Raw genomic sequence first — 27,225 nt, 5'->3', positions numbered from 1 at the left:
AATTTTAGCGACGTGGTACCTATGTTTGCGTCAAGTTGGCATAATACAAACCCCCGGAGTCCACACACATACGCGTTCCCCCCTGGACCGCGTCGTCAGCCTCCGAACGATTTCTGCCTCCGCGGACGCCATGCGGCCGACTCCCTCGTTTTGTCCCAAGTTTGGCAAGGGGACATGCGAGGAGATTTTCCGGCGACATTTTTGCCGTGTCCACAGGGCTGCTTGCGAGTACCAGCAAGCTCAACAGTCTTTGCAAAGCTGGTATAAAGATAAGAATGTAATGCCCTCCCAAATCCAAAAAGTTTCCTTCCTTTCTTACCACCAAGGCTTTTGGTTCTTCTCTTTCCTTTCCTACAGTTTCATATTCTCTTTCCTACAGTTTCATTCACTGAGCGAGACAACACGTCCTTTTCTAAAGACGCAAAGACAAGAAAGCTTTCTCTCAGCTTTCCCGAAGCGCTTATTCCATTCTTTTAGCACCGTGCTCCAGTTAAACTTCTTTCGCTATCGCTCTTCCCCCACCAGTCAAAATGGTCTGCTTCTCCCAGCTCTTCACCCTCCTCATCGCGACCGCTGCCGTTGCTAGCCCTGTCGACATTGCCAGCAGCGCCCTCGAGGCCCGGCAGCAGGGGTCCATGTACGTTTGCCGTTCTGGCGCCAATAACGACGGGCAGGCTTACGGCACCGTCGGCATGGATAAGGCCATCGGCTACTACCGCCAGGCCGGCATTAAGGCCGGCGCGAGCGGCTACCCGAAACCCTTTGGCAACGCCGGTAACGTTTTGAAGTTTGCCAGCGGCTGCGGCTCGGACGTTTATGAGCTGCCGCTCCTGGCCAGCGGGAGCGCCTACCTCTACAATCAAAAGAAGACAGGCAACCCGCCTGGGCCCATCCGGGTTTACTACACCTCGGCCTTGAAGTTCTGCGGCATCGGCGCTAAGGAGAACCCGAACGGCTCTGGTAATCCCCACAACTGCCAGCTGGCTTAATCGGCAAAGAGCCATCTTTTTCCTGGGCTTCTCTTTTTGTTGCTGGACTTCTTTGGTTTTTATTTGTTATAAGCGCGTTTGCATTCGTGTTATTAAGGTGGAGAATTGCACGCATTACAAGCAAGCATAGCGGGTAAAAGCATAGCGTAGTAGCATAACGTATCATCCTTTTAAGTGCCAAAGTGTACCAAATTGCAGATTTTAAAGCCCCAACTAACCAGCATCGGTTTTTTTCCGGTACCTTAATTGCAGTACGCGCTGTTACGGGCTGAAGGCCCGTGTTGTAGCTCCGGCTATACCGGAGCCACACCGTCACATCCGGGCGGCGACGCCGCGGAGACCCTAGCCACACCCGCGACGCTACATGGCGGCGCCCCCGCAGCGGCAAACTGGGTTCTCTCCCTCGTAAAGAAACCCGGCCAAAGGCCTCTTTTCTCTTTCCTACTCTTCGTAATAATATAAATTCCTTTGGCTGCACCTGAGCGTAAGCTGTTGGCGTAAGCCCTTTACACGCGCAACGCTATAAAACAAGTGCCAGCAAAAGTTGTAATGACATAAAAAAACTTTGCACTGCAAACATTTATATCTTACAAATTTGTACAGGGTATGAGGATATTAAACGGTACAACCCGCAAATCCTTTTTAATTAAGCTACGTTTAATTTATATTTTTTCTTATAAAAAACCCGTTAACTCGATGTATCGCTACCCGCACTTTTATTTAAACCCGGTTAAGGCTTAACTTGTGTGGGTAAGATATTAACGCTTGCAGCGGTGTAACGCGTGCGTTAATTTGCACCGCAGTACTTTTAATTAACGCATTTTAACGCCGGCGATTCGCACCGTAATAGCTTTAATTTAACGTACCGCAAAACTTTTAATTTAATGCCTTTTTAATTACACGCCCGGCTCGATACGCACGCGCGTTAAGCGCGTTACTTACGGCCGGCCTTTTTTTTTGCAACCTTTAACGCTTCCCGCTTGCCTTCTTACCAGCCCGCTAACTGCTTGCCCTTCTTTAACCCTTTTTAAGCTACGCGTTAAAAAGCTTAATTGCTATACTAAAATTAAAGCACGCGCTTTTTACGAATATGCGGGCTTTTTTAATACAAAAATTGTAATAGGTCAAACCACCAGGTGGTGCCCGGCAGGTGCTGAAGTAGTGTTATTCTACGAGATAAGGAGGAAGGAGGAAAGGGTTGTGTCCTTGTCCTTGGAAGAGTCGGGGTGGTTCCTATATACATGAGTCCTAGCCCAAGGGGGCACCCCTTGGGTCACGTGATCCGTGCCCAGCACGGATCCATAACAAAATTGCGGAAGTAATGGGAATTACTTGCCGTTAAGTTTAATTAACTTGCAAAAACGTTATTACTTTTATAAAGCTGGTAAGGTTTGTTACGGAACTAAACCAAAGTAGTACCCGTTATACCAAAGCAAAAAAAAAAAACGTTGTTATAGTTAAAGCTACAACCTATGCAAGGTTTTATAAGCGATTATATTGTAACAAGGTTAGCTTTTATTGCAAAAGCTATTAACGAGCAAATACGTGCATTAAACGAGTTTTTGCAGGAAAACCTTCGTTACCGCTAGAATTTTTAAGTTAATTTTTAGTATTTAATGCTTGGTTTTTCGAATTAAAGCTGTACTGTTATGCATTTTTTTTATATATTTTTATTACAAAAAAAATGCGATAAAATGCAAAGCTTTTTTTTAAAGTACGTTAACTTTTATTTATACTTGCGCATTAAGCTTTTAAAAAAATAACTAACAAAAAAGCATTAAATATAATTTTTTTTAATTTAATAAAATTTTGTACTTTAATTAGTTTTTTTTTATAAAATTAACGATATATAATAATTTATAACTGCAAAAATTTACCAATTTTCGCATTAATTAAATAAAAAGTTACGGATTTATATTTTAAAGCTTATTTACAAGCTAAATTAAAAGCTAAACGTTTTTTTAGCTTAATAAAATAAGCATTAATGTTGGTAAAAGTCTGGTACTCCTGTTCTAAGGCTCGGAAATCTCCTGGTAAAGGTGAACAACGATCTCAATGATCTGGGGAAAATCCTATTATTGTGCACACCGAGGAAGGAATCTATCTGCCAAAAGAAGGGCACAGGATTGCCCCTTATATGCGCAGGGACAATCACCCAAAGGGTGGTTCCCTGCTCTGCCTAAGGCAGATAGAGTTGGCCCGTGCGGGATCCGGAGGACCCCAGAGCCTCTTGTAACAACCTCCCTTTCCGGATCGCACGCGCACCGCAATGCTGTTCCAACAATTAACGTTTTTTAATACTGCAAACGTATATTTCCGCTAATTTTTAGCTGCTAAGCACGTTTTAACTGGGTAATTAGCTTATTAAATTATTAGTAAAAGAAAAAATCGGGTTTAAATTTTTGGATTAAATGCACCGCGTAATTAGTATAATAATACTAATTACCAACTCCAGTCCCCACCATTACGGCTTAGCTTCTGCCTGGCGCTCGCTTTTCTTAGGCCTCCTCATTGGAACACTTCTGAAAGGAAGCCCGGTATCCTGGGAGATGTACCCGGCGCGCTCGTACAAAGTCACAGCCAGCTTGTTCCCGTCCAGATACGAGGGGTAGTCTAGAGTATCGGCCAGCTCCATGCCTATCTCCACCATCCTTGCGGCAAGCCCCCTGCCCCGGACGCTTGTGTGGACAGCAATTGTCTCGAGGACTGGATGAGCACGCAAAAGCCTGTCAGAAATGAAGCAAGCGAGCCAAAAAGCCATTTAGGGGGTATCAATTGTACTCACAGATGTGGCTCCCCTGGTCCATGACCTTCCTGTGATTGTTCTCCATCATGGTGTAAAAGGCATCCATCTGCTCCCAACCAAGGCCGGCCACGCGCGCAGGGTACCGCTCGTGCCACGGCTGGAACTCTCCATTTTTCGCGTCGACGATCCAGTAAAACGAGAAACCAACCGTCTTCCCTGTTGCCGTGACCAACACCCGGAGTAAGCTCAGGATTGGCAGGCGCATGTACTGGCATCTGGACAATACGCACCGTTCTCGTTGCGGAGCACAAAGACGCGCGACTCGTGTCTGCCAACGTCGCCCCTGACGAAGCCTTCGTAGGCCTTTTCTATCCAGGCTCGGCTCTCGGGCGTGGGCGGAAACATCTCATTCATCCTTTCGCTCTCGAAGGCGTGGATCAAGATATCGACGATCCCGGGCACGTCGGCCACTGTCGCTGGCGTGATAACATGAGCATTTGACATTTTGTCCAAGTAATGTCTGCGTGTGTGGGATTCCAAGGGAACGAGGGCAAAGTTGAGGACATGGGTAAGCAAAAGAAATCTTGTGTGAGAAGGATGACTTCAGGCGCTATGCAGTGGGTAATATTTATTTCAGCGAAGCCCGACGTGCACCAAAACCCTGCTGACACCGCCACCTACCGGACGGAGCGCAGCGAGGGGAGGTAGGCAAGTGGAAGCAGGGTTTTGGTGCGCGGAAAGCGTAGCTATTCTTTACCGGGGTAATTTAACAAAATTGCTAACAAAGGTTTTTCTTATTCGGGATACAATCCGTAGCTTAAATGGCCTGTAGCCAATTTACGCACGAAAATCCAATTATTTTCGCTTAAAATTGGTTAATTTTAATCCTAAACAGTGCGGTAGCGGGCGGGGGCGTAATGGCAGCCTTCCGCAAGAAAAAAGCCCTTCGCAAAAAAAAAGCCTTTCGCAGGAAAAAAGCCCTTTGTAAAAAAAAAAAGGGTCCAAAAGGTTTCCCCCGGAAATTACGCCCTAAAAATTAAAAATTTAAATAAAAAAATTATAACTGGATTTGCTTGCTTAATTAATTAAAGCGATTAATGCAAATTGGTAGCGGTAACGTTATTGCAATTAATTTTATCGTTAATTATCGCGAAATTTGGCTTGGTATTTTGGCTTTTAATTAGTGCTTTAAGCGGGGCTTATATCCTAAAGCAATTAAATTTATTGCTAAATTTACTTTTTACCGCCCGTTTACCGCTTATTGCTGCTTAAAATAATGGGGCTAAAAACACGTGCTTTCGCTCCGTACCTTACTAAACGCCCACGATCAATGCCGCGCTTTTTTTTACCCCGCCAAAAAAAGTTAATCCCTATTTGCAATTCCCTTACCGTCGGTAACCGTTTGCACGCCTTTTCCTTTAAATTTCGATAGCGCCATTAAATTGCATTAAACCGAATCGATTAATAAAGTATTTAGGCTTTTCCGCGTTAATTAATATTTTTTTTGGACGGATTGTTAATATATGCGGGGTGCAAAGGCTGCAAATTGCAAATCGCAACCATAGCCAATCCTTCCGATCCTTTTAACCCCCTTCCTTTTTTAACCGAAACGAAACAATGCTATACCTGCAAAAAAGTTAAGCCTTTTGCCAAATTTAAGCCTATTTAAAGTACCAAACATATTGCCAATTGCTTAGCATGTTGCTTCCAATAAAGTTCCGTTAAAAAGGCCGGCAATAACCTCCGGAATACCGTTAACAATTTTAACCGTATTTTTTTAAATTCCAAAAAGGCCCGTACAAAAGATTTTGCATTGCCCAACCAAAATGCTCGCTTTTTTATTCGGCAAAAAATTAATAAAGGTAACCGACCTTTTACTCCGGCGGGAGGTTTACCGGCACCTGCCCTCCGGCCGGTACTTACGTCCCGGCCGCTACTTTTCTTGCTAAGGCCTTCGACCGTTCCCTTCCCCCGTAGCATGGATTTTAATGCTTTTGCGTTTATATAACGGGCACAAAACCGTTGTATTACCATTTAGCGCAAATACCGAATTTACCGTTGTGCTAGCAAAAAAGTTTTACCCATGCAATTACTAAAGCGCTTTATAACAAATTCAAACCCTTTAATTCCTTTTCCATTTAACCGTAACAAAATTTAACAAATATTCGAAAAACGTTAACGTTAACAAAAATAAAAACAACAAAAATTCGGTAATTTTTATAACGCTTTTTAATTTAAACTTTGCCGTTTTTAGCCTGCACTTTTTTCGCAAAAATCGTTTGCAATTTTGCAAACAATGCCTTTACTTTTTTCCGAATATTCGTTCCGTAGCAACAAAACTTTTTTTTACGACCTTTTTTTTTTACAAGCGTTATTTCGTAGCCTTTTTGCAAATAATTAAGCGGTTTAGCGAAATAATCGTTTTGTTACTTCCGAGCTTAACGTTAAAATTGGATAAAAAAATAAGCCCGTACCTTATTTAAAAAATCCCGAGCTTTTTTTTACAAATAACCTTTAATAATAATGCGTTAACGACCATAAATTTAAATGGATGCGCAATTTTCGTTGGTCCGTAAACGGTAATTTTATTTAAAAAAAGTGCTTTCGCTGTTAACGCAAATAATTTAACTTTAACGTTTGCAATAGCGTTTACAGTAATTACCGTTGCAAAAACGCCGGCCAGCTTGCTAACTTTCTTTTTTTATTTTCCAATAAAAATTATATGCATTTTAAAAACGTACCGCAAAAGTTTAAAAACTTTAGCACTTTAACAAAAATCGAAAAACAAATAATATTTAAAGTTTATATTTATATTAACGCTTTTTTTATGCGTAAATAGCAATTAAAGTACCAAAGTTACACCATTTGCTTCCAGCGCGATACAAGCGCTTTGTATAACAAATTCCCCCTCCTTTTTCGGAACGTTGGCGTTATTATTTTCCGCTTTATCCCTTTTGCTAGCGGCTTTTTTGCCAATAACTTTGCAAACGCTAGTTAAAGTCGGGGTTAAAATCGAAATCGAAGTTAAAAAGGCCGTGCAAATGCCGAACCTTTTACTTTTATTAACGATAACTACATGTTCCGTATTTTTAAAAGGGATTTTAAAGTTCGGCGTTACGTTATTTAGGCTTGGTTCGTTTGGTTAATAACCAATTAACCTGGCTATAAAAACTTAAAAATTAACGAAAAAATCCTAAAGTTCTTGTTTAAAAACGATAACGTGCGGGATTAGCTTATGCACGTTAACGTTAACGAAATTAACCATAAAGCTTTTTAGGCAGCAATTCGCGTAAACGCAAAGGGTAAGCGAAAAAACGCTATTGCTTCCAACCTTATAGGCAATTAACGAAATTTCGACCGATTTCGGGCCCAAATATTCCGCGAAACCGGCGACCCTACCGCCGTCCCAATGCGTATCGCAAACTTTTAACGCTTTCCAAAACGCTTTGTTAAAAATAACGTTTTTCTTTTGCCCGCCGTTAAATTTACGCTTATTAACGATTTTAACTATTGCGTCGTTTTAATAAGCCTGGCTTTTTTTTTACTAATGCTTTACGAAGCCGGTAAATATACCTTCCCTCGCTTGCGGAAAGTTAACTTTGCAGTTTAAGTACGATATGCTTTACATTAGCATAACGGGCGTTTTGCAAACCACCCCCGCTTTCGATACGTCGCTTTTAACGTTATAATAAAAGCTTAAATTAACAAAAAAAGCAACTTTTTCGTTAACCGTACTAGCACCCGCTACAAATTTAACAGCGTAAATTAGCTAAAAAAGGCTTTTAACGGGGATACCGCTAAAAGCCAGGCCCTATTTAACTTTATCGTCCGCTTCGCTAATATTTTAAAGGGTAAATTAATATTTTTTTATCCTTTTAGCATGTTTAAAGCAATACTTTTCCCTATTATTACGTTATTTCCCTTTTATACCACGTTGCGGTTCGGTAAATCCAAAAATCTTTAAAGCGTTTTAGCGTGCACCGGTATTTCTTTTATTACTTGCGGGTAAATATTGTAAGCCCGCAACCATTAAAAGCATAAACAAATAAGCACAAAGCGGGCGTTCCCTTTCCTCCTTACTTTTTATCGAAGGACAAAATTAACAATAACAAGCACCCGCCCTTTTTAAAAGGGGAAAAGCCGGAAGCTAAATGCCTTGTGCTATGCTTTTAGCTATTCTTACCTTTTTATAACGTTTTTAACGGCCAATTTGCACTAACACTTTTTGGCCAAAGTTATGCTTCGCTATTACGATTGGGAACGAAGCAATAATGCCGTTAAGCAAAAAATTGCCCGTAAAAACCTTTAAGCTTACTTTTAAATCGCCGCTTACCATTTTTATCGCCGATTTAAATTTTTTTTCGAAAAGTATTTAATAAAGCGGTTTAAATTTTCGGGTTATTGGTTTTGCTACGAATGGCAAAACCGTAGCAGCCTTTACATCCACGGCTTATTTTAAGTAATTAGCGCTTTCGACGTTACTTTAATAAAAGCAAAAAAAAGCAAAAAGCATTTTACAAAATTTTAAAGCATGTACGTTACCGCCGAAAATATAAAATTTGGCCGTGCTTTACCGCTTAACAAAAACAATCCTTTAAAGTACGATATCGGCCTTAAACCCAATAATTTGTAGCTTACTTTTAAATCCTTTTCCTGCATTACCAACCGAATTTAACGGCATTAATGCAACGCTACGTACTATATGCGGAAAAAAAAGGTGCCGAAACGCCGGCCCGTTGTTGTTATTAAGGGTTAACTTTCGGGCTTTATTGCCGAATATTAATTTCCGGCCCCCGTTGTTACAAAAAATTATCGCTTTTATTACTTTCGTGCCCTTTACTTTACCGTTTACTTTACCGATACGTTTAACCCCAATTACTTAATATACAACGGTGCCCGCCCTAACGACGAGCGTATAAATTAATATATACGCGGCGTAACCCTAACGTGGACGGCCAATACGGATGCAAACCTTTGCATTTCGCTTAAAAGTATGCTTAATTATATCGCTAAGTACGTTTCCAAAGCGGAAATACAAACGCTCCTTTTTAAAAAAATTATAAAAAGCGTTATTTTTAAAATTTTGCATATTCGGCCTTTAATATCCTTCGTTGCCAAAATAATAAATAAATTAATAGCCGAACGAAATTGGCTTGTTATAAAAATGTATTATTATTAATTCGGCCTTTTTTTAATCCAATGCAACCACGTTTTCCAATTGGTTAATTGCCGTCCTTTTAATTTTAACCAAAACGCCGCTATAATTAACGCTAATTACAACGAGGTTGTTACTATCCGCAAATTATACCAAAAGTATATAAACCGAAAGGATTGGCCGAACCTTACGTACTTTACGTTCTTTACAAAAATAAACCATAAGCGTATACCGTAATCTTTTTTTGGTCCTTACGCTAAACTTTGCGTACTAAATTACTTTCCGAAATATAAGCGTATCGATTCGGATAATAACCCCAAACGAAAAAATTATTGCAAGGTTAAATTAATGCTATACCATCCTTACTTTACGCTTAACGCCTTTAAAACCGTGCTTAACAAAACCTTTAACACTTTTTTTAAAGCATACGAACATTACCGGGCCAATTGCTTTATTTACAACGAAAATAGCTATATTTGTATCGACAAAAATAAATTTAAAAACGTTAATAACGAGTTCGAAAATAACCCCGAAACCGTTAATAACCCGGCGGATTTTACACGTACCGATTGGGCTTATTTCGTTGCTAAACTTCCTTTTTAAAGTTTTAAAGTTAAAAATATCGAAATATTCGGCAATAAAAGTTTTAACCTGGCAAAAAACTAGCAGTTTTACGTTAGCCGCTATGCAAATCTTTTTTTTTAGCGTTGGTTTTATTAAAAAAAATTCCGGCAAAGTAATTTAAAAATTAATAATGCCGTTTCGTTATCCGTTTTAAACCAGTTAAACCCGCAATAGCAATTATATTACGACCAAATCGTTAATTATTAAGTATTGGCCGTCGATTTTAACCGTTACTTTTTTACCCGTTGTTGTTAGCGTAAGCATTAATTGCTTTTTTAAATTAATAAACGTAAAGGTACGGGCAAAACTTTTGTTTTTAACTTTATTTGCTTTAACTTCCGCGCTTTTAATATTGCTTGTAGCATTAACCGAAACATTATTAAACGTATTGCACCGATTAACGTAGCAATTAATGCTATTAACGGTATTACAATCCATTTTTTCCTTCGTTTGCCGGTTTAATCCCATGCTAACACCTTTATAAACGATTTTATTGCACAAAAGGCCGCCGAAATCCGCAACGGTATAAAAAACGTTAAATACATTTTTTTAAACGAAAAGTCGATAATAAATATCGTTATTTTAAACTTTATCGACCGCCGCATGCATTAAATTTTTAAAAAGCCAAATTTTCCCTTTAGCGGCCGTAACGTTGTATTAATAAAAAACTTTTTCCAATTGCTTCCCGTTATGCAAAAGGCTTTGTATTTTTTTAAAACCAACCTCCGCACCCTCCCCGAAATGGCAGGACGCAACGCTTACTTTAAATTTAACAAAATTATCGAGCTTATTTAATTTATACGCTAAATTGGAAACGATACCGACGCTTTTAACTTTCGTACCGCTTTTAAAAGTTTGCAAAACAATACGCTTTTCCGCCGTAATTAGGAAATTTTATTAACCCGTATTTTTACCCGTTTCCGGCCTGCCAAAATTGCTCGCTTTAATAAGGCTATTTGCATTTATCCAATTAACGCATTAATTAAAAAGTATAACTTTACGCACTTAAAACATTTCGATAAGCTTGTAATCCAGGTCCGTACTAACAATACTGGCCAAAAAACCGAAGCCGTTAAATCCCGGAACGCCGGCAATTTGCACAATGCCTTACCTTTATGCATTAAAACTTAAATAATGATTACGAATAACCTTTGGACCAAAGCTGGCCTCGTTAACGGTGCTTCCGGTTACGTTTGGGATATTGCCTAAGCCTTTTGCACTATCGACCTTTGCGTTACGCTTCCCTTCCTTTTTTTAATGCAAATTAATAAATACAACGGCCCTTTTTGCTTTTTTAAGGACCCTAGCATTCTGGCCAACGTTATACTTATTTTCCGAATTTTTCGAAATTTCCAAAAAAAAAATACGGTTTGCAACAAAGTACAATTTTTTATTACGGTATCGTACGCTATTACTATCCACAAATTGCAAAGCATAACCTTTAATATCGCTATTTTCGATATTTTTGCCAAAAATTTCCAATTTAGCTTAACATACGTTGCTATTTCGAAGGTTAAATTTTTTAACGGTATTATATTTAACGTGCCTTTTTCTTTAAACAATATCCGTATCGCCAAAAATGCTATTACGCCTTTTCGCATCCAGGATTACGAACGCCGCAAATAACGTAACGAAATTTTTAAACCTTTTGCTACCTTTAACGTGCTTTCGTAAAAAGCTTCCAACGAAAAAGTTAAAAAGTTTATTTAATAATTGCACCAATCGTTTCTTTTTAAAGGTTTTAACTTTTAGGTTTAATGTTGTTTAGCGTTACCATTATCGTTTTTCCCTTTCCGAAAGGCTTTAATTGTACCAAAATTTAGGAATAGCAACAAAAAATTAGCGTTAAAATACGGAACGGAAAGTTCCCGGTAACCGTTACAAATAAATTGTACTAATTAAAATAATGTTAAAAATTTAAATTCCAAAAAAAATAAAGCTATTTGCAATTGCAAAAAAGTAGTTCCTTTCTTTTGCTTTTAAAAATAATCGTTAAAAAATAACGGTATAAGGTAAGTACAGGGTAAATTACCTTTTAATTGGAATTAAACCAAAAAAATAACGGTACAAAGTAAGTGCAAAATAAATTAACTTTTAATTTGGAATAAAAAAAAATAAAAAAAAAAAAGGAAATTTAAAAAAAAGCGGGGTTCGAACCCGCGCATTTGCAACTACGGCATTCCGGTTTTTATACCCATAACCCGCTAATTGTACCGCCCCGCACGCCCTTCCGTTAAACCACAAAAGTAATTTATTAATATTTATTAAATGCCGCGGTTTTATATAGTAAAATGCGCCCTTAATTTTTTATGGGTGGGTTTCCGGCAAAGTTGGCCTGCTTAACGGTAAAAAGTAAGGGCATTACAAATTTTTTAAGCCCACGTTATTAGCCCGGGGCATTAAATTAAGCACGGCCTTACCGCTGTATGCGTTATTTGGCCTGTGCGATAAGTAAGGTTAAAACAATAAAAAAACAGCTACGCCCTAAAGCTTCGCTAACGCCTTTAATGCTTTTTTATATTGTCCGAAAAACGAGTTAAAACACCAAAAAAGCACTGTTACTTTATTCTTTTGCCTTAAACATCTAAAATTAAAATCAGGGCAATTTGACGGTTGCCCCCGGAGGGCCGTGCAGGCGTTAAATTAGCGTAGCGGCACCTGATTTTATATCGTTTTAGCTGATACCTCCTAGTCCGAAGCGCGCAGTCCTGCATCCTGCCAGAATCATGTGGCTGCCGCAGAATCTAGCTGACGACAAGCTCATGCGTGGCTCACATCGGGGCTTTAGCCCCAGATCGAGCACGCACTGGTTTCTGGACTTCCCGCACAAGCATGTGCAGTGTGCTACTGGCGGGCTGTCAGGCCGGGGTGACACTTGGAGGACAAGATGTGGATATCTGATCCGCGCCTCGGCCCACCTCCGCATGCCACCCACACCGTACGCAATGCGGAAGGTTCTAGGCCGAACTCGGCTGCTCCTTGCTGCTCTGAACGCGGCCAGGCAGCAACATGCGCACGTCGTCCCCCACGTGCCCGAAGGTCCTGTTGACGACGCTCGACACGACCCTTGGTTAAATGGATCGTCTGTGACATGAACTTGGCACTTTGAGGAACGCGAGAACGGCTGGGTCCCTGCCTGCGGTTCGAGTTGTGTTCGAACTTGGGGTGACGCGATCGCATTTCGATTTATCGAGTCATGCGAGTTGTATCCTGAGTTCTGCCATGTGACTTTGCCAATGATTTACAGGCAGTTATCAACACGCCAGATTGATGGCTCGTTGGCTGGAGAAGGCGAAAAAGGCCCGTCCGTGTCCGGGCCACTGAGGAATTCGGACTGTTTGGCACGACGTCGGTTTGACAGAAGTCTTGGGCCGATCAGCATGTTCGCTCAGCACCCCAGCTCGGACCCCGGAACCCCTCACGATCGACGTCGCTCAAGACACCTTCCCCGCTCCGGTCTGCTCCCGGGAGCCGAGCCCTGTCAAGGAAACGTTGCGTGGTCCCGCACCGCCCAAGATAGCGGACAGTACGCCCCGCATCGCTGATGTCACGGCAACATTGAGATTGGGGAGAATGGAGATCGGTGGTTGGCACTTATGGTCGCTGGGCCACAAAAAAGGCATCCCGTCCGGCTCTTCTGTTAATGACGGAGGTTTGAGCCACTCCGACACCTGCGTGGTTGTGAGCGGCGGACTAATAGTAGTGTTATCGCAGCAAAATGCACTCTGGCTGGTTTAAACTCGGGACTGTGGCCTTGTTTGCCACGGGCACGGCCGGCGCCTCGGACAAATCCGCTCCCCTAGATCTCGCCAGGCTCTTCAACAACAAGGCTTTCGGCCAATCTCCTGGCGAGGCCGCGTTCGACGCTCTAAACCAGTCATATCAAGATCCGGGGTTCGGCAGCACGACATACGTCTCACAACAGACCGGGATAGAGTACTCGTTCCCCGGCTACACCGGCCCCGGGGCCAATGACAATGTTATCTGCGCAGGGCAGAAGATCGACGTGTCGGGAGACCTGCCCTCCTTCTCTGTCTCTTTTTTAGTCGCCGGGGACCTCGAGCTTGCCAGCGTGTCCAAGAACGTCACCTTTGCGTACTCGGACGGCAGCACGTCGCTGTACGAGCTGCGTACGCTTTCGTGGTTCAACCTCCTAACAATAAACCGGGGCGAGATCGTGTTCCCCAACCGCTTCACTGCCAAAGGCGTTAACCACAACACGTCTCACATCTTTGAGCGCACGGCGTCCCTTAGCCCAGGTAAACGCCTCACGTCCATCACGCTACCCTCAACAACCAACACCAGCGAGAGCAGGCTGCACGTGTTCGCGATATCGCTCTACAAGGGCTCCGCCTTGAGTGTGCAGAGTGTGCGGCCTACGCAAAAATGGTTCGGGAACGACACGCAAATCGTCGAAGTTACAGTCAACAATGCCGGTTCGGAGTGTATTGCCGGCAAGGGGCTGTCCATCACGCTTGAGGGAGGTAACTTCGTAACCACTCGCCCAGGTGCCATCAGGCGGCTCTGCCCGGGCGATCAAATCATGGCGACTGTGGGAATCGGCATGCTGTCGGGCACGACTGGGACAGCAAAGACAGAGGTAAAAGTGGTCATCGAAAATAGCCAAAACACGACTCTCTCGAGCACTTTCGGCGACATCGAGGTGGGGTTGATGGAGTGGACGGCCGACCTGTCGAGCTTGGAAAAGCACGAGGCGCCCGAGTGGTTCGACGACTCGAAATTCGGCATCTTCCTGCACTGGGGTCCATACGCCGTCACGGGCTGGGGCAACTCCTCGCCGTACGAGTCGTACGCCGAGTGGTTCTGGTGGTACTCGACGAACCACCCGCAGGGCGACAGGTCCAACTTTTACGGCTACCGGCGCGACACGTTCGGCGAGGACTGGGCCTACGATGACACCTTCGCCAAGTTCACGGCCGAGAATTTCGACCCCAAGGCCATGGTGGACCTCGTGGCCGACGCGGGCGCAAAGTACTTTGTGCTGACGAGCAAGCACCACGACGGCTTCGCCATCTTTGACACGGGCGAGACCAGCAACCGGTCCTCGATCCACCACGGGCCCCGGCGGGACCTGCTGGGCGAGCTCTTCAGCGCCGCGGCCGAGCACCACCCGGACATGAAGCGCGGCGCCTACTTCTCGCTCCCGGAATGGTTCAACCCGGACTTTGCGCGCTACGGCTTCGACCAGTTCGACAAGGCGCTCGTCCCCTCGACCGTCTCGTGGCCCGGCGGCCTGGCGCGGAACCCCTACACGGGCGCGCTAGAGCCGTACACGGGCCACGTGCCCGTGTCCGACTTCGTCGCCGACGTCATGGTGCCGCAGATGGACATACTCGCGCACGGCTACGGCATCGACATCATGTGGTGCGACTGCGGCGCGGCCAACGGCACGGCCGAGTTCGCGGCGCGCTGGTGGAACGCGGCGCGCGCCGCCAACCGGCAGGTCGCCATCAACAGCCGGTGCGGGCTCGCGCGCGCCGCCGACTTTGACACGCCCGAGTACCAGACCTTCTCGTCGGCCCAGCGCCGCAAGTGGGAGAGCAACCGGGGCATGGACCCGTACAGCTACGGCTACAACCGCGCCACCCGCGACGACGAGTACATGAACGCCACGGCCATCGTGCATACCCTCGTCGATATTATTAGTAAGAACGGTAACTTTCTGCTCAACATCGGCCCCCGCGCCGACGGGACCATCGTGCCGCGCGCCGCCGAGAACCTGCGCGAGGCGGGGTCGTGGATCAAGCGCCACGGCGAGGCCGTGTACAACACGACGTACTGGTTCGTGCAGAGCCAGATCGTGGCAGAGGGTGCGCCCGACGTGAGGTTCACGCACGGGAAGGACGCCTTTTACGTCTTCTTCCTTGAGCGGCCGCGGCCCGGCGCGGACGGGTTCGTACGCGTCCCGGCGGCGGTGCCGGCGCTTGCTGGGGACAGCATCAGCCTGCTCGGCGTCGAGGGCGGGGAGAAACTTGACTTTAAGGTCGAGGACGGCTGGAGCGGGAAATCGCTGAGCATCAAGGTTGCTGAAGATCTGCTTGCCAAGGAGGATCTCTGCTGGGTGTTTAAGATTGGGTATTTAGCTTGATTGCGATACCTTTTTTTCGCTGCAGTATTGCTTGCCACCGCTTTCTTCCTCTCTAATCCATCCAAGAGCCAGTATGCGTCGTATGACTTGCCACACAACGCCACAGAGGAGCGCGTTTGAGAGACACTGAAAAGAAGCCTTTGGCGATCCAAGATATGGCTTATCAATGTTTTCGAAGCAACGGAAACCTGAACTTTCTAATATGGGCTTGCAGATGGGATGCCCATCTCATGGTCTAAATTCCCATACTCCTTGCCCTCACACTTGACGCAAATTCCATGTTCGCCAAGGCGCACAGCCGTCTAACAACACAATGAAGCTATTCCTAATAATCGCTATTATCACCGCCACCACGATGACCGGCCAGCTGGAGTCACCAGCAATCACTAGGGCCACATCCCTGGCCACCCGTGATGTGCCCAGCAGGACGCCTGTCACCCACGAAGGCGGTCATGCCGAGCCCACCGCCAACAGGACCTTGGTCACCGTCATTACAAAGGTGACTCCGGCGGCCTCGGCCACCACGACCGTCGTGGCCGGGCCCACAAAGGCGTGGAGAAAGCCGACGCTGGGCGAGTGCTTCAACCACCAGAGGTTCTGCCGCTCCGACTGCGCCGTGATAAAGTGACCGGCCTTTTTCCTCCCGTGTGGTACGTTTTCCCGTCCTCATCTCCACCCCCTTCCCCGCCCTGCCAATCGTGACTAGAAAGCCGGCTGACAGGACTTGCTCATGCGGCAGGTGCCTGCCTCTACGAATGTCACAACAGGGGGACGAAGGGGCACATGTGACCTAGTGGCGAGGGCAACTCCCGGCCTCGTTACGCTTCTCCACAGAATGTCTCAGGACTGCGGGGCATGTCCTATCGTCGTTGTCGGGAGTGCATCGTCGTTACCGCCGTCGCCACCACCGAAACCCGCCGCCCGCCCACCGAGAAGCAGGAGGCGCATGTCTGTGATGGGAAGGAGGAAGGGGATTGCAAAACGCAGCAGCGCGATCAGCCCTATATCAAAGGTCCACCTAGTCGCAGGCCTCATCGACGTCAAACAAAAAGTCCGTGGCGCGTGATACTACCTACCAGACGTCCATCCCCACACGCTTTGGCGGCGCAGTATCACAACCGCTCCTTGTCCGCGTACAGGCGAGTCAAGAAGCTTGGTCGGGGACATCCCTGATACAATCTTCAGGGGGCTCCCCTGCTGTGCTTCACGCTCCCCCTGCAAACCCCAGTGCTACTGCTGCTCGACCCCAGCAGCTGGTCCCTTGCTTCCCTAGCTTGAGAGCCTTGCGTTATTTTCTTCATCTGGGGGGCAAGCTTCGGCATCGAAATGATTGCGGCGCCTCAAATGTCCATGGGTGACCCGTACCGAAACCTTGGGATGAACTTAAAATATCGACGCACGAAAAGGGTTGCATCACGCTGGCCGGAGATTGCACCCCAAAAGAAGAGCCTTGATAATGGCAGTATCGACGTGTGCGAGGGAGACGCTCGCAGTGTGGCAACGACCCATTGGTGGGAGATCTGGCGGCTCTCATCTGTTCCTGGATACCACCATTCCATCGAGTTGTCAGTCCAGCAGCCTGGGCCCAAGGATGTTACGGGAGGTAGCATTGGTGCCTGACTGGCCAAGATGGATTGCACAGCTCGCGTAGTGACTGTTCTCGGCCCGGGTGAATCTCTCAGGTACGAGCGGAAACCTCGCGCCGCTCCCCGGGGGCCCCTGTGGCGAGGCGATGAGAGCACGTCCCGAGGGAAAAAGGCTTGGGTTGTTGAAGCTCTGCCACGGCCGGGCTTGTCGCCACGAATAGAAAGATGCACAAGAGGGCCCGGAAAGGGGCCCTTGGCCTTCTTGGCTATTGATAATGACCCCCCCACGCGCATGGCGGCTCTGGCGGGTACCGAGGGAAGAGGGCGGTTTCAAAAGACATCAGATCCCCGGGGCGAAACGCAATGCGACTTACCAAGAGAAACGACACGGGAGGCAGCAGAAACGACCTCCTAGTTGCAGCTAAAAGTCCAGAGCTGTCACAAGCCGCGTGGGGAGGAGGCGCTTCGTTTGTGGGGAACGCGTGGCCGACGCCAGACTGGGCGAGTCTCAACGCATGATATTTCCCAATATACCTAGGTAGACACATTTTGTGCCTGGGGGCCGAGTCAGAACCTTGTCCCCTCGATTCGGCTCGATGGAGAAGGCTTCTGGAGCCGCACCCTGCACGCGTTTAACCCTCCGTGTGGGTTCGGCAAACCGTGACCTTAGCGGTACTTGGAAACCGCAGGGCATGGCCAGCGCGCGGCACCCAAGCCAGAAAAAAGGGGTAGGATCTGTTCGGATGGCCCAGCACCCACGCCACGGTCAAACGATCAAGCAGATCAAGCATCAAGTCCAGGAGAGGAAGCATTTTGGTTGAAACGTTTCTTCTCAGGCGTTTTTCGTTCTAGCTCGGGTGCCTGACCCCTATTGATAGCCTTGGACCCCTGTCGGCCGCCTCGCGCAAGTGAGGGCTGCTGATGCGCGCGAACGTTCGACGACGCCGCAGTGCGCCCACCTCGAGAACCCCTCACCAGGAGGTCCCGCGGGTAGAGTGGCCGACAGGGCAGAAACGCCGTGTCGGGAGGGCGCGATGCTGCGGTGGTAGTCTTGGCGATGTAGCCTCCTGCAATTTACTTAAACTTCGGGATGGCCTAGCCTCAACTTGACTTTTTGTCCCCTATCCTCATCCCTCAGGATACCTTCCTTCCTTCAGTCTATTTTCCTTCAGTATTTCTTTCTGTCTATTCCCTACTGTTTCGTCTTCTTCTTTTGCTTTTGGACCACCTCATCCGTCACTCCCGCCCTCCCACCATCCCTTGAGAACATCCCTCTTATAAAACACCATCATCACCATCAAAATGTCTGCCATCAAGACCTTCCTCGTCTCCTCCCTCGTCATCAGCGCCGGCCTGTGCGCGCCGGCTCCCCAGGACCACCACCTCGCCTCCCGGGCCATCGTGGCCCCCGCGGGCTTCACCAAGGTCCTCTTCCAGGAAGACTTCTCGACGGCAAAGGCGGGCGGGCAGCCCGACAAGGCCAAGTGGACGTACGACCTCGGCAAGAACTACCCGGGCGGCGCTGCCAACTGGGGCACGGGCGAGATCCAGACCTACACCGACGCCAAGGAGAACATCGCCTTCGTCGACGGCGCGCTGCGCATCACGCCCGTGCGCAAGGGCGAGGCCTGGACGTCGGCGCGCATCGAGACGACAAAGTCTCAGGACTTCACGTGCGCGCCCGGGAAGAAGCTCCGCATCGAGGCCGAGATCAAGCTCAGCTCCGCCGACCCGGCCACGCAGATGGGCATCTGGCCCGCCTTTTGGTCCATGGGCTCGGCCTTCCGCGACAACGTGACGTCGTGGCCGGCCATCGGCGAGATCGACGTGCTCGAGGTCGCAAACGGCCAGGCCCAGGTCTTCCACACGGCCCACTGCGGCGTCGTGAACGGGGGCCCCTGTGACGAGAAGAACGGCAAGGGCGGCGGCGCGGCCTTCCCGCGTGGCAGGTTCGTCAAGATGGCCGTCGATGTCGACCGCACCGCCAGTGACTGGAAGGCCGAGAAGCTCGTCTGGTCCGTCGACGGCAAGACCACCCTCACCATCACCGGCCAGCAGATCGGCGACCAGAAGGCGTGGGCTCCCCTGACCAGCACCCCCAAGATGATCCTGATCAACGTCGCCGTCGGCGGCGAGTTCCCCTTCGCAAAGGGCGGCAACAAGCCCACCCCTGACGCCAAGACCGTCGGCGGCGCCCCGAGCGCCATGGACATCAAGTACGTCGCCGTCTACACCAACTAAGCCACCCCTCGGCCCGCGGCGGTGACTTTTTTGTTTTTGCTTCCTCGCGGTCAGGGGCTTGCTGCGCTCGGCGACGAGCCATTCTTCGATTCTCTAATACCCTCTGTTTTGGACGCCTGGTGTGGCCTGGTGTTTTGTTAATTTGGATGTTCTCTTCTTTGTGTTTATACTCTTGTGATTTATGATTTTATCTTGTTTACTTTTTTTTGTATTACGTTATTTTGCGGAGGTGGTCTTTAGCATAGCATCTTGGCGCCGCATATATTTGATCTCGCGATTAAATACTTTGTATATTGCCAGCCCCTCGGCAAGTTGCTCCTGGCAGCTTGCTTTATATACTCCAAACATACGCGCATTGCGCTTTTGGATACTTCTGCGCAATTTTGGTGATAAGCTGCTCCTCAGAAGCTGCGTCGTGGTTCAGTCTCCCGCTAAAAAAAAAAACCTTGGCCCGCCTGTGCCGTGCAAGGCCCTGGTTCCCGCGGGACGTCCCGCACAGGCCAAATTAGCGGCTAGCTCTCGGATTTTGTGGTGTTTTTCTGCCAAGGCACGATCGCTATCCGTTATTGGTATTGACGCTCGATTAGTGCCGTCACTAGGCCGATATTTGCTGACGCAAAATGGCAACTTCAACTAGCCCCCAGCCAATGATTAGCCTCCCCGCCGCACTAATTTTCCCTGTGGTGGGCCCCAAAGCCTCCAAAATCTGACGCCGATATCTCGTGTAGGTTTTTGGGCCATCGAGGTCAACCTTTTCCTTGTGCTTTGGACGCGTAACATGAAAGCAAAGAGAGAATAATAGCCGCTGGGACTGGCAGATGGTCAGTCTACGGCTTTTGGTCCGGCTGAGACTGCTTCCTGGCATCAGATCAAATTTCCGTATGCTCAGTTCGACGCCATCGGGGATTCCTTGCGAGCTCTCCACCGGGCCAAGTCCTGATGTGAGATGTATGCCTTGGCTTGCAGAGCAGATCCTCCTCCCCAAGCGCTGGGCGGCCGCGGCAAGCTTGCCAAAATGGGCGTCTCCCCCCGATTCTTCCATCATTTTAAAGTCAAAGACGGCTCCCATGCCGCAGGCTTGAGGAGATGATCGCCCACTCCGGCCATTGTGCTCCTTCCTCCCACCATGGCCTTTGTGTGGCAGCGCGTCTCCCTGCGGCAAGGAGGGCCACTGAGGAAATAGCTATACTTGAAACCGCCATCCAGTGTGTCTAGAGGCCGACAACTCCAACACTCCGCCACAACTGGCGGCCGATGACGGCCTGCAGGTCGCGCACCCGATGCCGGCAGAACACGAGAAGACGCCCACGACCGGCTACCACCAGAGCCCCGTGTTCCACTACGCCCAGACGCCCACCAACATGAGCGCATATGCTGCCACCCAGGCCGGCACCGTGTCCCCGCCGCCGCCGGTCAACGGCTACCCAGCGTTCCACGCATATGAGAGGTCGCCGGACGAGCAGAGGCGGAAATCAGCGCCGTGGGAACTGAACCCTTGGCTGTTTGCCGCCATCGCCGCCTTGATCGGCATGTTGATAAGTGGCGCTATCGTTGGCGGCGTGATGGGATCCATGCTGACCAACAGCGACCGGAGGTAAGAAAAGTGGCAAGGGGGCGGCTAGACAATGCCTCTGCTAGCCAGCGCAACAAAACACAAAACCGCTAACCACGGCATCCGCGCACCAGCCGCGACCTTGCCTCAGCACCTGGCTCGCCGGAATCAGCCTCAACGACACCAGTCGTCCAGCCACCGCCGCCAGCCTCAACCGGCACTAGCTCCGGGCCCACAACCCTCTCGTCACCCTCAGCGTCCCTAGACAGCTACAGCGTGTCGCCGCCGCGCGGCGTCGAGCGGCTCGCCTGGTACTGCCCGCGGCTGGACAAGGCGATGGTGACGGCCTTTGGCGACGCGCGCTTCTCGTTCGAGTGCGGGCGCGACTCGCAGGGGCCCGGGCGCGAGGCCGCGGGCGCCATGTGCGTCATCGTCGCGCACTGGGCCTACTCGCTCGACGACCGCCTCGACTCGTGCGCGAGCTTGAACAGGCGGTCCAGCAGCGGCGGCGCGCGCGGGGACCTGCGCTGCCGCCGCCTCGTGGTCTTCCAGAACCGCATGAAGGCCACCGTCGGCAACGGCGGCAACTGCTTCCTCAAGAACGCGACCAGGGCCGCGGGGAACAATGGCAATCCTAACCAGTTTGCCGTCACGGCGAGCTTGGTCACGTCGTAGGGGCTGTGTAGATTAATAGGTATTCTTTTTAATCATGCCTTCATATCTGCTTGCTCGCTAGTCTGGTCCTCGTCGACCGGGCGGCACTACCCTCTCATTGTCGTCTTCTAGGGTATCAAAATCGCCATCCTGCACCATGACTACAAAGAGGCCTTAGGCGTACTGCGGGCAGCATCACGTTAGTACCATATCGGCCCGGTGCTGCAGTCTCCAAGCCACCCACCTTGCTCTTGTCGGGGTCGTTGGGCTGGCAGTTGTGGCCAACCCTGGTGCCGGTCCACATCCTGCAGTGCGCGCACTGGATCAGGTCGCCCGTGGAGCCGCCGTTGCCCGATACGTTGCTGCCGCCGCTGGCGGTGCTTGAGCCCGACGTCGACGACTGCTTGCCGGCGCTCGAGCCGGAGGCTGACTTGGAGGTCTCGGACATGATTGCTCTTGTTCTGGGGGGTGCTTGCGGGTTGATGTCTTGTAGTGCATATCGAGAAAGTTGCCCGACATCGTGGCCATCTCCGGAGTTTATAAGGGAAATGGCCGAGATACAATCACTTCGCAACACCTGCATTGCGGGATAGTGAGGTACAACGGCATGCGCAAACTTGCCTGCTCACCGTCGAGATAGTTACACTAGGCAGGTGTTACAGACGGAGTACCCGTGAGCGCGCGCTCGATGGTGACAGTGGCACACCCAGGTGCGTGGCCATCGGACTGGCATAGCAGTGGACAAAAGGGTCATGTTTTGCTTCAACTAAAGGCCAAGTCATCCCAACCAACAGCACTAGCCGATAAATATGCCTAATTCGATCCTTCACTGGCCCTCTCGCTCGGCCCCAATAGCCCCTGCCATCCGAAGCCCACCCACTCACGCAGAAGGGATAACGACCAGCTTGACCTCCATACACGGCCTCGCAGGGGTCCAGGCTGTTTGTGCGACAGGAAACGACCCCAGCCGGGTCAGTTCAACGTTTCAGCAGACGAGCGGCGGGTGGGAAGAGAGGAGAAGCTTACCCGGGTTCCCGGGAGGGGAGTAGCGGAACTCGTGCCGATCGCCAGACGCCGTCCGGACGCAGATGTGGCCGCCGGGGAGGGACCCGCGCGCCCTAAACGCCAGCTCGGTCTGGAGCTCGTCCGTGTCCGGGTTGCAGCTGTAGACGACGTCGTACACGGCCCGCGGGTCGCCGCGCTCCGTCATGAACATCTTGGTCGTGTTGTCGGCCAGCTCGTACTTTTTTTTTTTTTCGCGTTCGCAAAAACGTGTTAGTAGCAAGGGCGGGCAGCCAAAGCCTCCTCGTGGCCAAGGTCGGAGCGTGGAACTCTGCTGACCTCTCCGTTGATCACGGCGCGGATGGTAGGAACGACGGTGGCCTTGGTCAGCACGCCGTTGACGAGCGTCAGGTCGTCGGCCGCGTCGCCTGCCGGGGCGAGGTACAGGTGCTGGTCACCGCCGCCCGCGGACCAGAGGTTCATGCGCCGGTTGTGCACCTCGGGGTAGGCCGGGCTCTGTACCTGGACCGCGAACCCCTGGGTGATGTTGTTGGGGAGCGGCACGGTGGGGATAGTGCAGGCGGCGGCCGTGGAGGCTGCCGCCGCAGTCAGGAGAGCCGAGATAGTCAGGCGAACCATGGTGAGGGTGGCACGGTCAGGGAGGCAAGCTCTCGATATATGCATATATCCCGAGTTGGCGGATGCTAGACACCACTAAACGAGCAACGATTCCGTGAGGAATAGGTAAACTATATACCAAGACCCTCCCAGTCAGCAATCACAATAACAGCCACCCAGCTATCTCGCCGGGCATTCGTGACGGACCCGCCAAGCCGACAATACGACTCAGCCCTAGGAGCCTGCCATAATATCGACACTGCAGGACACGGCCCGTAGTCCACTCCCCCGCATCAAACGCCGCCAATCAGGGGGGTCGGACGGCTGCCGTTGTACGATCACTGCTAATGCCAAGACAATCCCGCCCAGCCATGTCGCAACGGGCCGACTACGGCGGAGACGAAATCACAGAGGTTTGGTCGCAGTGCAGCATGCAGTGCTTTGGCGAGGGCCGGGCGGCCTGGCATACGCCCCTATTTTGAGAGTTTAGCCTTCGCCAGGCAAGTCACGGGGATGGCGGCTGCCTTCAGCTGAATCGCTTAAGCAGCAGGCAGGTAGAGGCATTTATTTACGCCACCAGTCATAAACGGCCTCAGTTTTTACTCATTGTTGATGGACGTTGTTGGTAAGCATCACGAGCAAATAGGCCCAACAGGTATGTAGGAGATAAGAGCTTCTTGCAGCGGTGGTACAATACATAAATTGAGAGATAAAGTATCAAAACACAAAAGGGTTGCCTGATACGAGGACTCAGGCTGTTTGCGTGAGAGGCGTCGACAGGGTGGACGTAAGTCCTTGGGAACAAGAGGAAAAATCATCCGTAGTCCCCGACAAGGCATCCATTTTGTGCGGAAGCCTTCGCCTTCTCAGCCTGGCCCTGTAGCCTGTCTTCCACCTACGCGGTTACAGTTCCCTATCCACCACACGAACCCCTATTAGCAGGCAGCCTACTCGTACACAAGGGGCGGGGGCGTTTGCGAGCGAAGGAGGCCATCCGGGTTGCGGTCGATGGACCTCGCCCTTGAGTAAGAGTGCCGGTCGCCGCCGGAGCCGCTGTACTCCTCCGCCTGTTCAGTGTGGGATCCGGGTTCGCTTACTTGGTTGAAGACGCTGTTGAGCCTAGGCATGGACCGCTTGCGGGCGTTGCCCAGCCTGTCGCGCACCGAGAGGTGCTGGCCGGAGCGGCCGCCGCCGCTCGTGCCGCCGACGGCCGACTCGCTTTTGCCGCCCACGATCTTGTCCTTGACGGCGCCGAGCACGATCGGGGCGAGGACCTTGCCGGCCTGGAGCGCGAGGGGCCCGATGGTCTGGGCGGCCGTCTTGAAGAAGTCCCAGACGCCCTCCTCGTGCAGGCCGTGCTCTTCGGCGACCTGGGGGTCGAGCTTGAGCTTCTGCAGGTCCGACTTGCTGAGCGACGACAGCGCCTGCAGCGAGGCGTCGGCGACGAAGGCCCGGTTGAGCAGGATCTTGACGGCGCCCTTGTTGAGCATGTCGCCGTCGTCGACCGTGGACTCGGCGCCCCCGATCTTGCCGACGATGGCGGAGATGACCTTGGGCCCGTACTTCTCGATGGCCGACTTGGCCACCTGCGTGGCGATGGGCTTCGCGATCTGGATGCCCTTGGAGATGAGGGAGCCGAGGCCGTCAATGAAGCCCTCCTCGCCCGCGACGGGAATGGTGGGGGTGATGAGGCACTCGTAGAGAGCCTTGCCCTTGAAGTCGCTCATCCCGGATTCAGTGCTGGAAACCTTGAGGGGCCGTCTGTCCTCCACGGCCTCGGTCGGGGGGTGGGTGATGACGTTGTTCTGGTTCATGGCCCGCACGGTCATCTGGGCCACGTGCTTGGTGAGGATGGGACTGAGGCTATCCGCCAGCTTGTCGACGTCTGGAACGCTATCCTGGCAGGTCTGCTTGATGTGGTCAATGATGTAATCCGCCTGGGGGCTTCCCTGGAGGGCCATGACGGTCTGGAGGGCGGCTTCGGCAAGGACGGCGCGATCCGGAGCCGCATTGCTGGCCGGCCCGCTGAGGGAGTCGTCCTCCATGCTCTCGGCACCACCGGTCAGTGATCCGAGAATACTGCCGGCCAGGCTGCCAATGGCGCCTCCAACCGGGCCTCCAAGCATGGAGCCAGCGATCGGTAGCACAGACGACGCCACGCCGGCAATGCTCCCGATGATGTCGAAGATGGATTCGGTGCCATCGCCGCCCGACAGATAACTCTCTCCGTTGTGGTTCCCGTTGCTGCCATTGCCGCCGTTTCCATTGGGCGCCGCTGTTTTGAGTGGCACCAGGACAAACTTGCCTTTGCTGGCCGCGATTTGCCTGGAGAACACATCGATGAAGGAGTTGTAGTTGTTGCCGTACTTCCCTCCGATGGCGTTACCCGAGTTGCCGTCTGGGCCGCCGCCGCCATAGCAGTGAGTGCCGATGACCAGCCCGTCCTCGCGGCTGATGATGGGCGCGCCCGACTGGCCTGGAAGGTGGAAGTCAAGTGTTAGCTGGTGTTTGTTTAAGAGCTTCGGCCTTGGCCAGGCCAGTGCCCAGTAGGCAATTAGGTACTCACCACCAAAGGTGGAAATCTGATACTCGATCATGTGGTTCTTGTTGGTCGCGATGTTGTAGTCGGTGGGCAAGAACTGCTCGTACATCTCGGCGCCGCCCTCGCTGCCGAGGCTCTTGTCGCCGGGATATCCCACGACGCCGAGAATCACTTCGTTGCCGGAGACAGGCGTCGTGTTGACGTACTTGAACAGGTTCAGGTTTCCAATGAAGGGTTTGTCCAGCTGAATGAAGGCGACATCCTTGGTGCGGGTTCGCTCATCGTTGTTCGTGACCCACTGGGCGGTGGTGACGACCTTGGCTCCAACCCGGCACTGCACGGGCGAGGGGACCTTGGAGTTGTCATCCGAGCTCGTGGGGATGGAGGCGCGGCCATGGTAGCCGATGTAGCACCTGACCTCATCCGTCTGGCCGAGATTCTGGCTCCAGTCGTAGATGACGTGGCCAGCAGTGATGACGAGGTTGGGCTCGATCAGCCAGCCGGAGGCCATCATCCAGACTTTGCCGAAACGGGCCTGAATCTTGACAACCGCTGGCGAGTTTTGTGGGTTAGTACGCGGGCGTGGTCAAACGTGCAGAGCTATACCCTGTGAGTAGGCACTTACACCGGAACGGGCCGCCGTCCTGGTAGTCCTGATGGTAGACTTTCATTCGGCCATCGACACCGATGATTGACTCGGTGCTAGGCCCGTTGCCATGCTCAGCAGAGTAGTTGCTGTGGCGGGGGACGAGCATGCTCTCCGCGGCGGCGGCCGTGGAGAGTGACCAGAATGCAGCCTGATCTTGAGCCATCTTGCCGAGAGTCTGGACGGGAGATGAAGAGATAAGTGAGCAAAGGGAGTGGTGAGGAGGGTTTGGTGTGAAAAGAGTCAAGTAGAGCAGACGGCCAACGGAAGAAGGTTGTGAGGTTGTCGGTGAGGGTGGAAGGAGTATTCTCGTCCCAAACCAAGAGGGAATGTCCCGATTATATAGACAGCTTTCGGCCACGATATGCTTCGAGCTCACCGTGTCCGTCTAGACTCTCGACAAGAGTACATAGCATGTTGAACCCCTCGCTAGACGCGCCAGACCGGAGCTAGCCACTTTCCTACCGGCTTCTGTGAAACTATTTCCATCTGTCCCACATACCCAGGGAGCAGGACTCAGCCAATCCGCATTCTTGTTAGTTTTCGTGCCGCTATTCCCATTTCACGAGTTCAGCCGGATGTCGGGTGCCTTGGGGGTCATGGCTAGAACATGCAGTCTTTTTTCTTTTCTTTTTTTTTTGATGCTATGCCCTGCTTTCTACCTGCAGGAATCCCAGTAAAAGGGCATGTCACCCGATGTGATTGCCTAGAGGAGTGATGTCAAGGTGTCGACTACCCGGATCTGTTCCTTGGTTTCCGAT

The 27,225-nt window shown here is 50.5% G+C and overlaps 12 protein-coding genes across 12 annotated transcripts; 8 read left to right on the top strand and 4 right to left on the bottom strand.

Annotated features, from left to right (window-relative positions):
• The first annotated feature begins 246 nt into the window (after positions 1-246).
• On the top strand, positions 247-1,195 carry GGTG_12391 (hypothetical protein). The gene has a single exon (XM_009230288.1). The coding sequence runs from the start codon at positions 531-533 to the stop codon at positions 987-989; it is 459 nt and encodes a 152-aa protein (XP_009228552.1). The 5' UTR covers positions 247-530; the 3' UTR covers positions 990-1,195.
• A 2,080-nt stretch (positions 1,196-3,275) lies between these two features.
• GGTG_12390 (hypothetical protein) lies at positions 3,276-4,342 on the bottom strand. Its single transcript, XM_009230287.1, has 3 exons — positions 4,026-4,342; positions 3,775-3,951; positions 3,276-3,695 (listed from the first exon to the last, which is right to left on the bottom strand). Exons 1-3 carry the CDS (start codon positions 4,237-4,239, stop codon positions 3,454-3,456), a joined length of 633 nt encoding a protein of 210 aa, XP_009228551.1. The 5' UTR covers positions 4,240-4,342; the 3' UTR covers positions 3,276-3,453.
• A 1,872-nt stretch (positions 4,343-6,214) lies between these two features.
• GGTG_12389 (hypothetical protein) lies at positions 6,215-7,765 on the bottom strand (the record flags this gene model as incomplete). Its single annotated transcript, XM_009230286.1, has 6 exons — positions 6,215-6,363; positions 6,477-6,492; positions 6,587-6,807; positions 7,167-7,242; positions 7,388-7,479; positions 7,735-7,765. The coding sequence occupies 6 exons, from the start codon at positions 7,763-7,765 to the stop codon at positions 6,215-6,217; spliced, it is 585 nt and encodes a 194-aa protein (XP_009228550.1).
• Positions 7,766-8,006: 241 nt separating this feature from the next.
• GGTG_12388 (hypothetical protein) lies at positions 8,007-8,410 on the top strand (the record flags this gene model as incomplete). Its single annotated transcript, XM_009230285.1, has 3 exons — positions 8,007-8,103; positions 8,246-8,268; positions 8,369-8,410. 3 exons carry the CDS (start codon positions 8,007-8,009, stop codon positions 8,408-8,410), a joined length of 162 nt encoding a protein of 53 aa, XP_009228549.1.
• Positions 8,411-11,093: 2,683 nt separating this feature from the next.
• On the top strand, positions 11,094-11,389 carry GGTG_12387 (hypothetical protein; the record flags this gene model as incomplete). Its single annotated transcript, XM_009230284.1, has 2 exons — positions 11,094-11,266; positions 11,338-11,389. The coding sequence occupies 2 exons, from the start codon at positions 11,094-11,096 to the stop codon at positions 11,387-11,389; spliced, it is 225 nt and encodes a 74-aa protein (XP_009228548.1).
• Positions 11,390-12,240: 851 nt separating this feature from the next.
• Positions 12,241-13,059, top strand: GGTG_12386 (hypothetical protein; the record flags this gene model as incomplete). Its single annotated transcript, XM_009230283.1, has 2 exons — positions 12,241-12,596; positions 12,762-13,059. The coding sequence occupies 2 exons, from the start codon at positions 12,241-12,243 to the stop codon at positions 13,057-13,059; spliced, it is 654 nt and encodes a 217-aa protein (XP_009228547.1).
• Positions 13,060-13,232: 173 nt separating this feature from the next.
• Positions 13,233-15,623, top strand: GGTG_12385 (tissue alpha-L-fucosidase; the record flags this gene model as incomplete). Its single annotated transcript, XM_009230282.1, has 1 exon — positions 13,233-15,623. One exon carries the CDS (start codon positions 13,233-13,235, stop codon positions 15,621-15,623), a length of 2,391 nt encoding a protein of 796 aa, XP_009228546.1.
• Positions 15,624-15,936: 313 nt separating this feature from the next.
• GGTG_12384 (hypothetical protein) lies at positions 15,937-16,251 on the top strand (the record flags this gene model as incomplete). The annotated part of the gene is made up of 1 exon (XM_009230281.1): positions 15,937-16,251. The coding sequence occupies one exon, from the start codon at positions 15,937-15,939 to the stop codon at positions 16,249-16,251; it is 315 nt and encodes a 104-aa protein (XP_009228545.1).
• Positions 16,252-18,511: 2,260 nt separating this feature from the next.
• GGTG_12383 (secreted glucosidase) lies at positions 18,512-19,450 on the top strand (the record flags this gene model as incomplete). Its single annotated transcript, XM_009230280.1, has 1 exon — positions 18,512-19,450. One exon carries the CDS (start codon positions 18,512-18,514, stop codon positions 19,448-19,450), a length of 939 nt encoding a protein of 312 aa, XP_009228544.1.
• A 1,126-nt stretch (positions 19,451-20,576) lies between these two features.
• Positions 20,577-21,825, top strand: GGTG_12382 (hypothetical protein; the record flags this gene model as incomplete). Its single annotated transcript, XM_009230279.1, has 3 exons — positions 20,577-20,585; positions 20,668-21,044; positions 21,137-21,825. 3 exons carry the CDS (start codon positions 20,577-20,579, stop codon positions 21,675-21,677), a joined length of 927 nt encoding a protein of 308 aa, XP_009228543.1. The 3' UTR covers positions 21,678-21,825.
• Positions 21,826-22,241: 416 nt separating this feature from the next.
• Positions 22,242-23,379, bottom strand: GGTG_12381 (hypothetical protein). Its single transcript, XM_009230278.1, has 3 exons — positions 22,998-23,379; positions 22,683-22,899; positions 22,242-22,595 (listed from the first exon to the last, which is right to left on the bottom strand). The coding sequence occupies exons 1-3, from the start codon at positions 23,340-23,342 to the stop codon at positions 22,537-22,539; spliced, it is 621 nt and encodes a 206-aa protein (XP_009228542.1). The 5' UTR covers positions 23,343-23,379; the 3' UTR covers positions 22,242-22,536.
• An 844-nt stretch (positions 23,380-24,223) lies between these two features.
• On the bottom strand, positions 24,224-26,630 carry GGTG_12380 (hypothetical protein; the record flags this gene model as incomplete). Its single annotated transcript, XM_009230277.1, has 3 exons — positions 24,224-25,752; positions 25,843-26,370; positions 26,444-26,630. 3 exons carry the CDS (start codon positions 26,628-26,630, stop codon positions 24,224-24,226), a joined length of 2,244 nt encoding a protein of 747 aa, XP_009228541.1.
• Positions 26,631-27,225: the final 595 nt, after the last annotated feature.

This window comes from Gaeumannomyces tritici, assembly GCF_000145635.1.
Source record: "Gaeumannomyces tritici R3-111a-1 unplaced genomic scaffold supercont2.8, whole genome shotgun sequence".
In the NCBI taxonomy this organism is placed as follows: domain Eukaryota; kingdom Fungi; phylum Ascomycota; class Sordariomycetes; order Magnaporthales; family Magnaporthaceae; genus Gaeumannomyces; species Gaeumannomyces tritici.
Note: the sequence above shows the minus strand (reverse complement) of the source record. Positions and strands in the feature narration are given on the sequence as shown.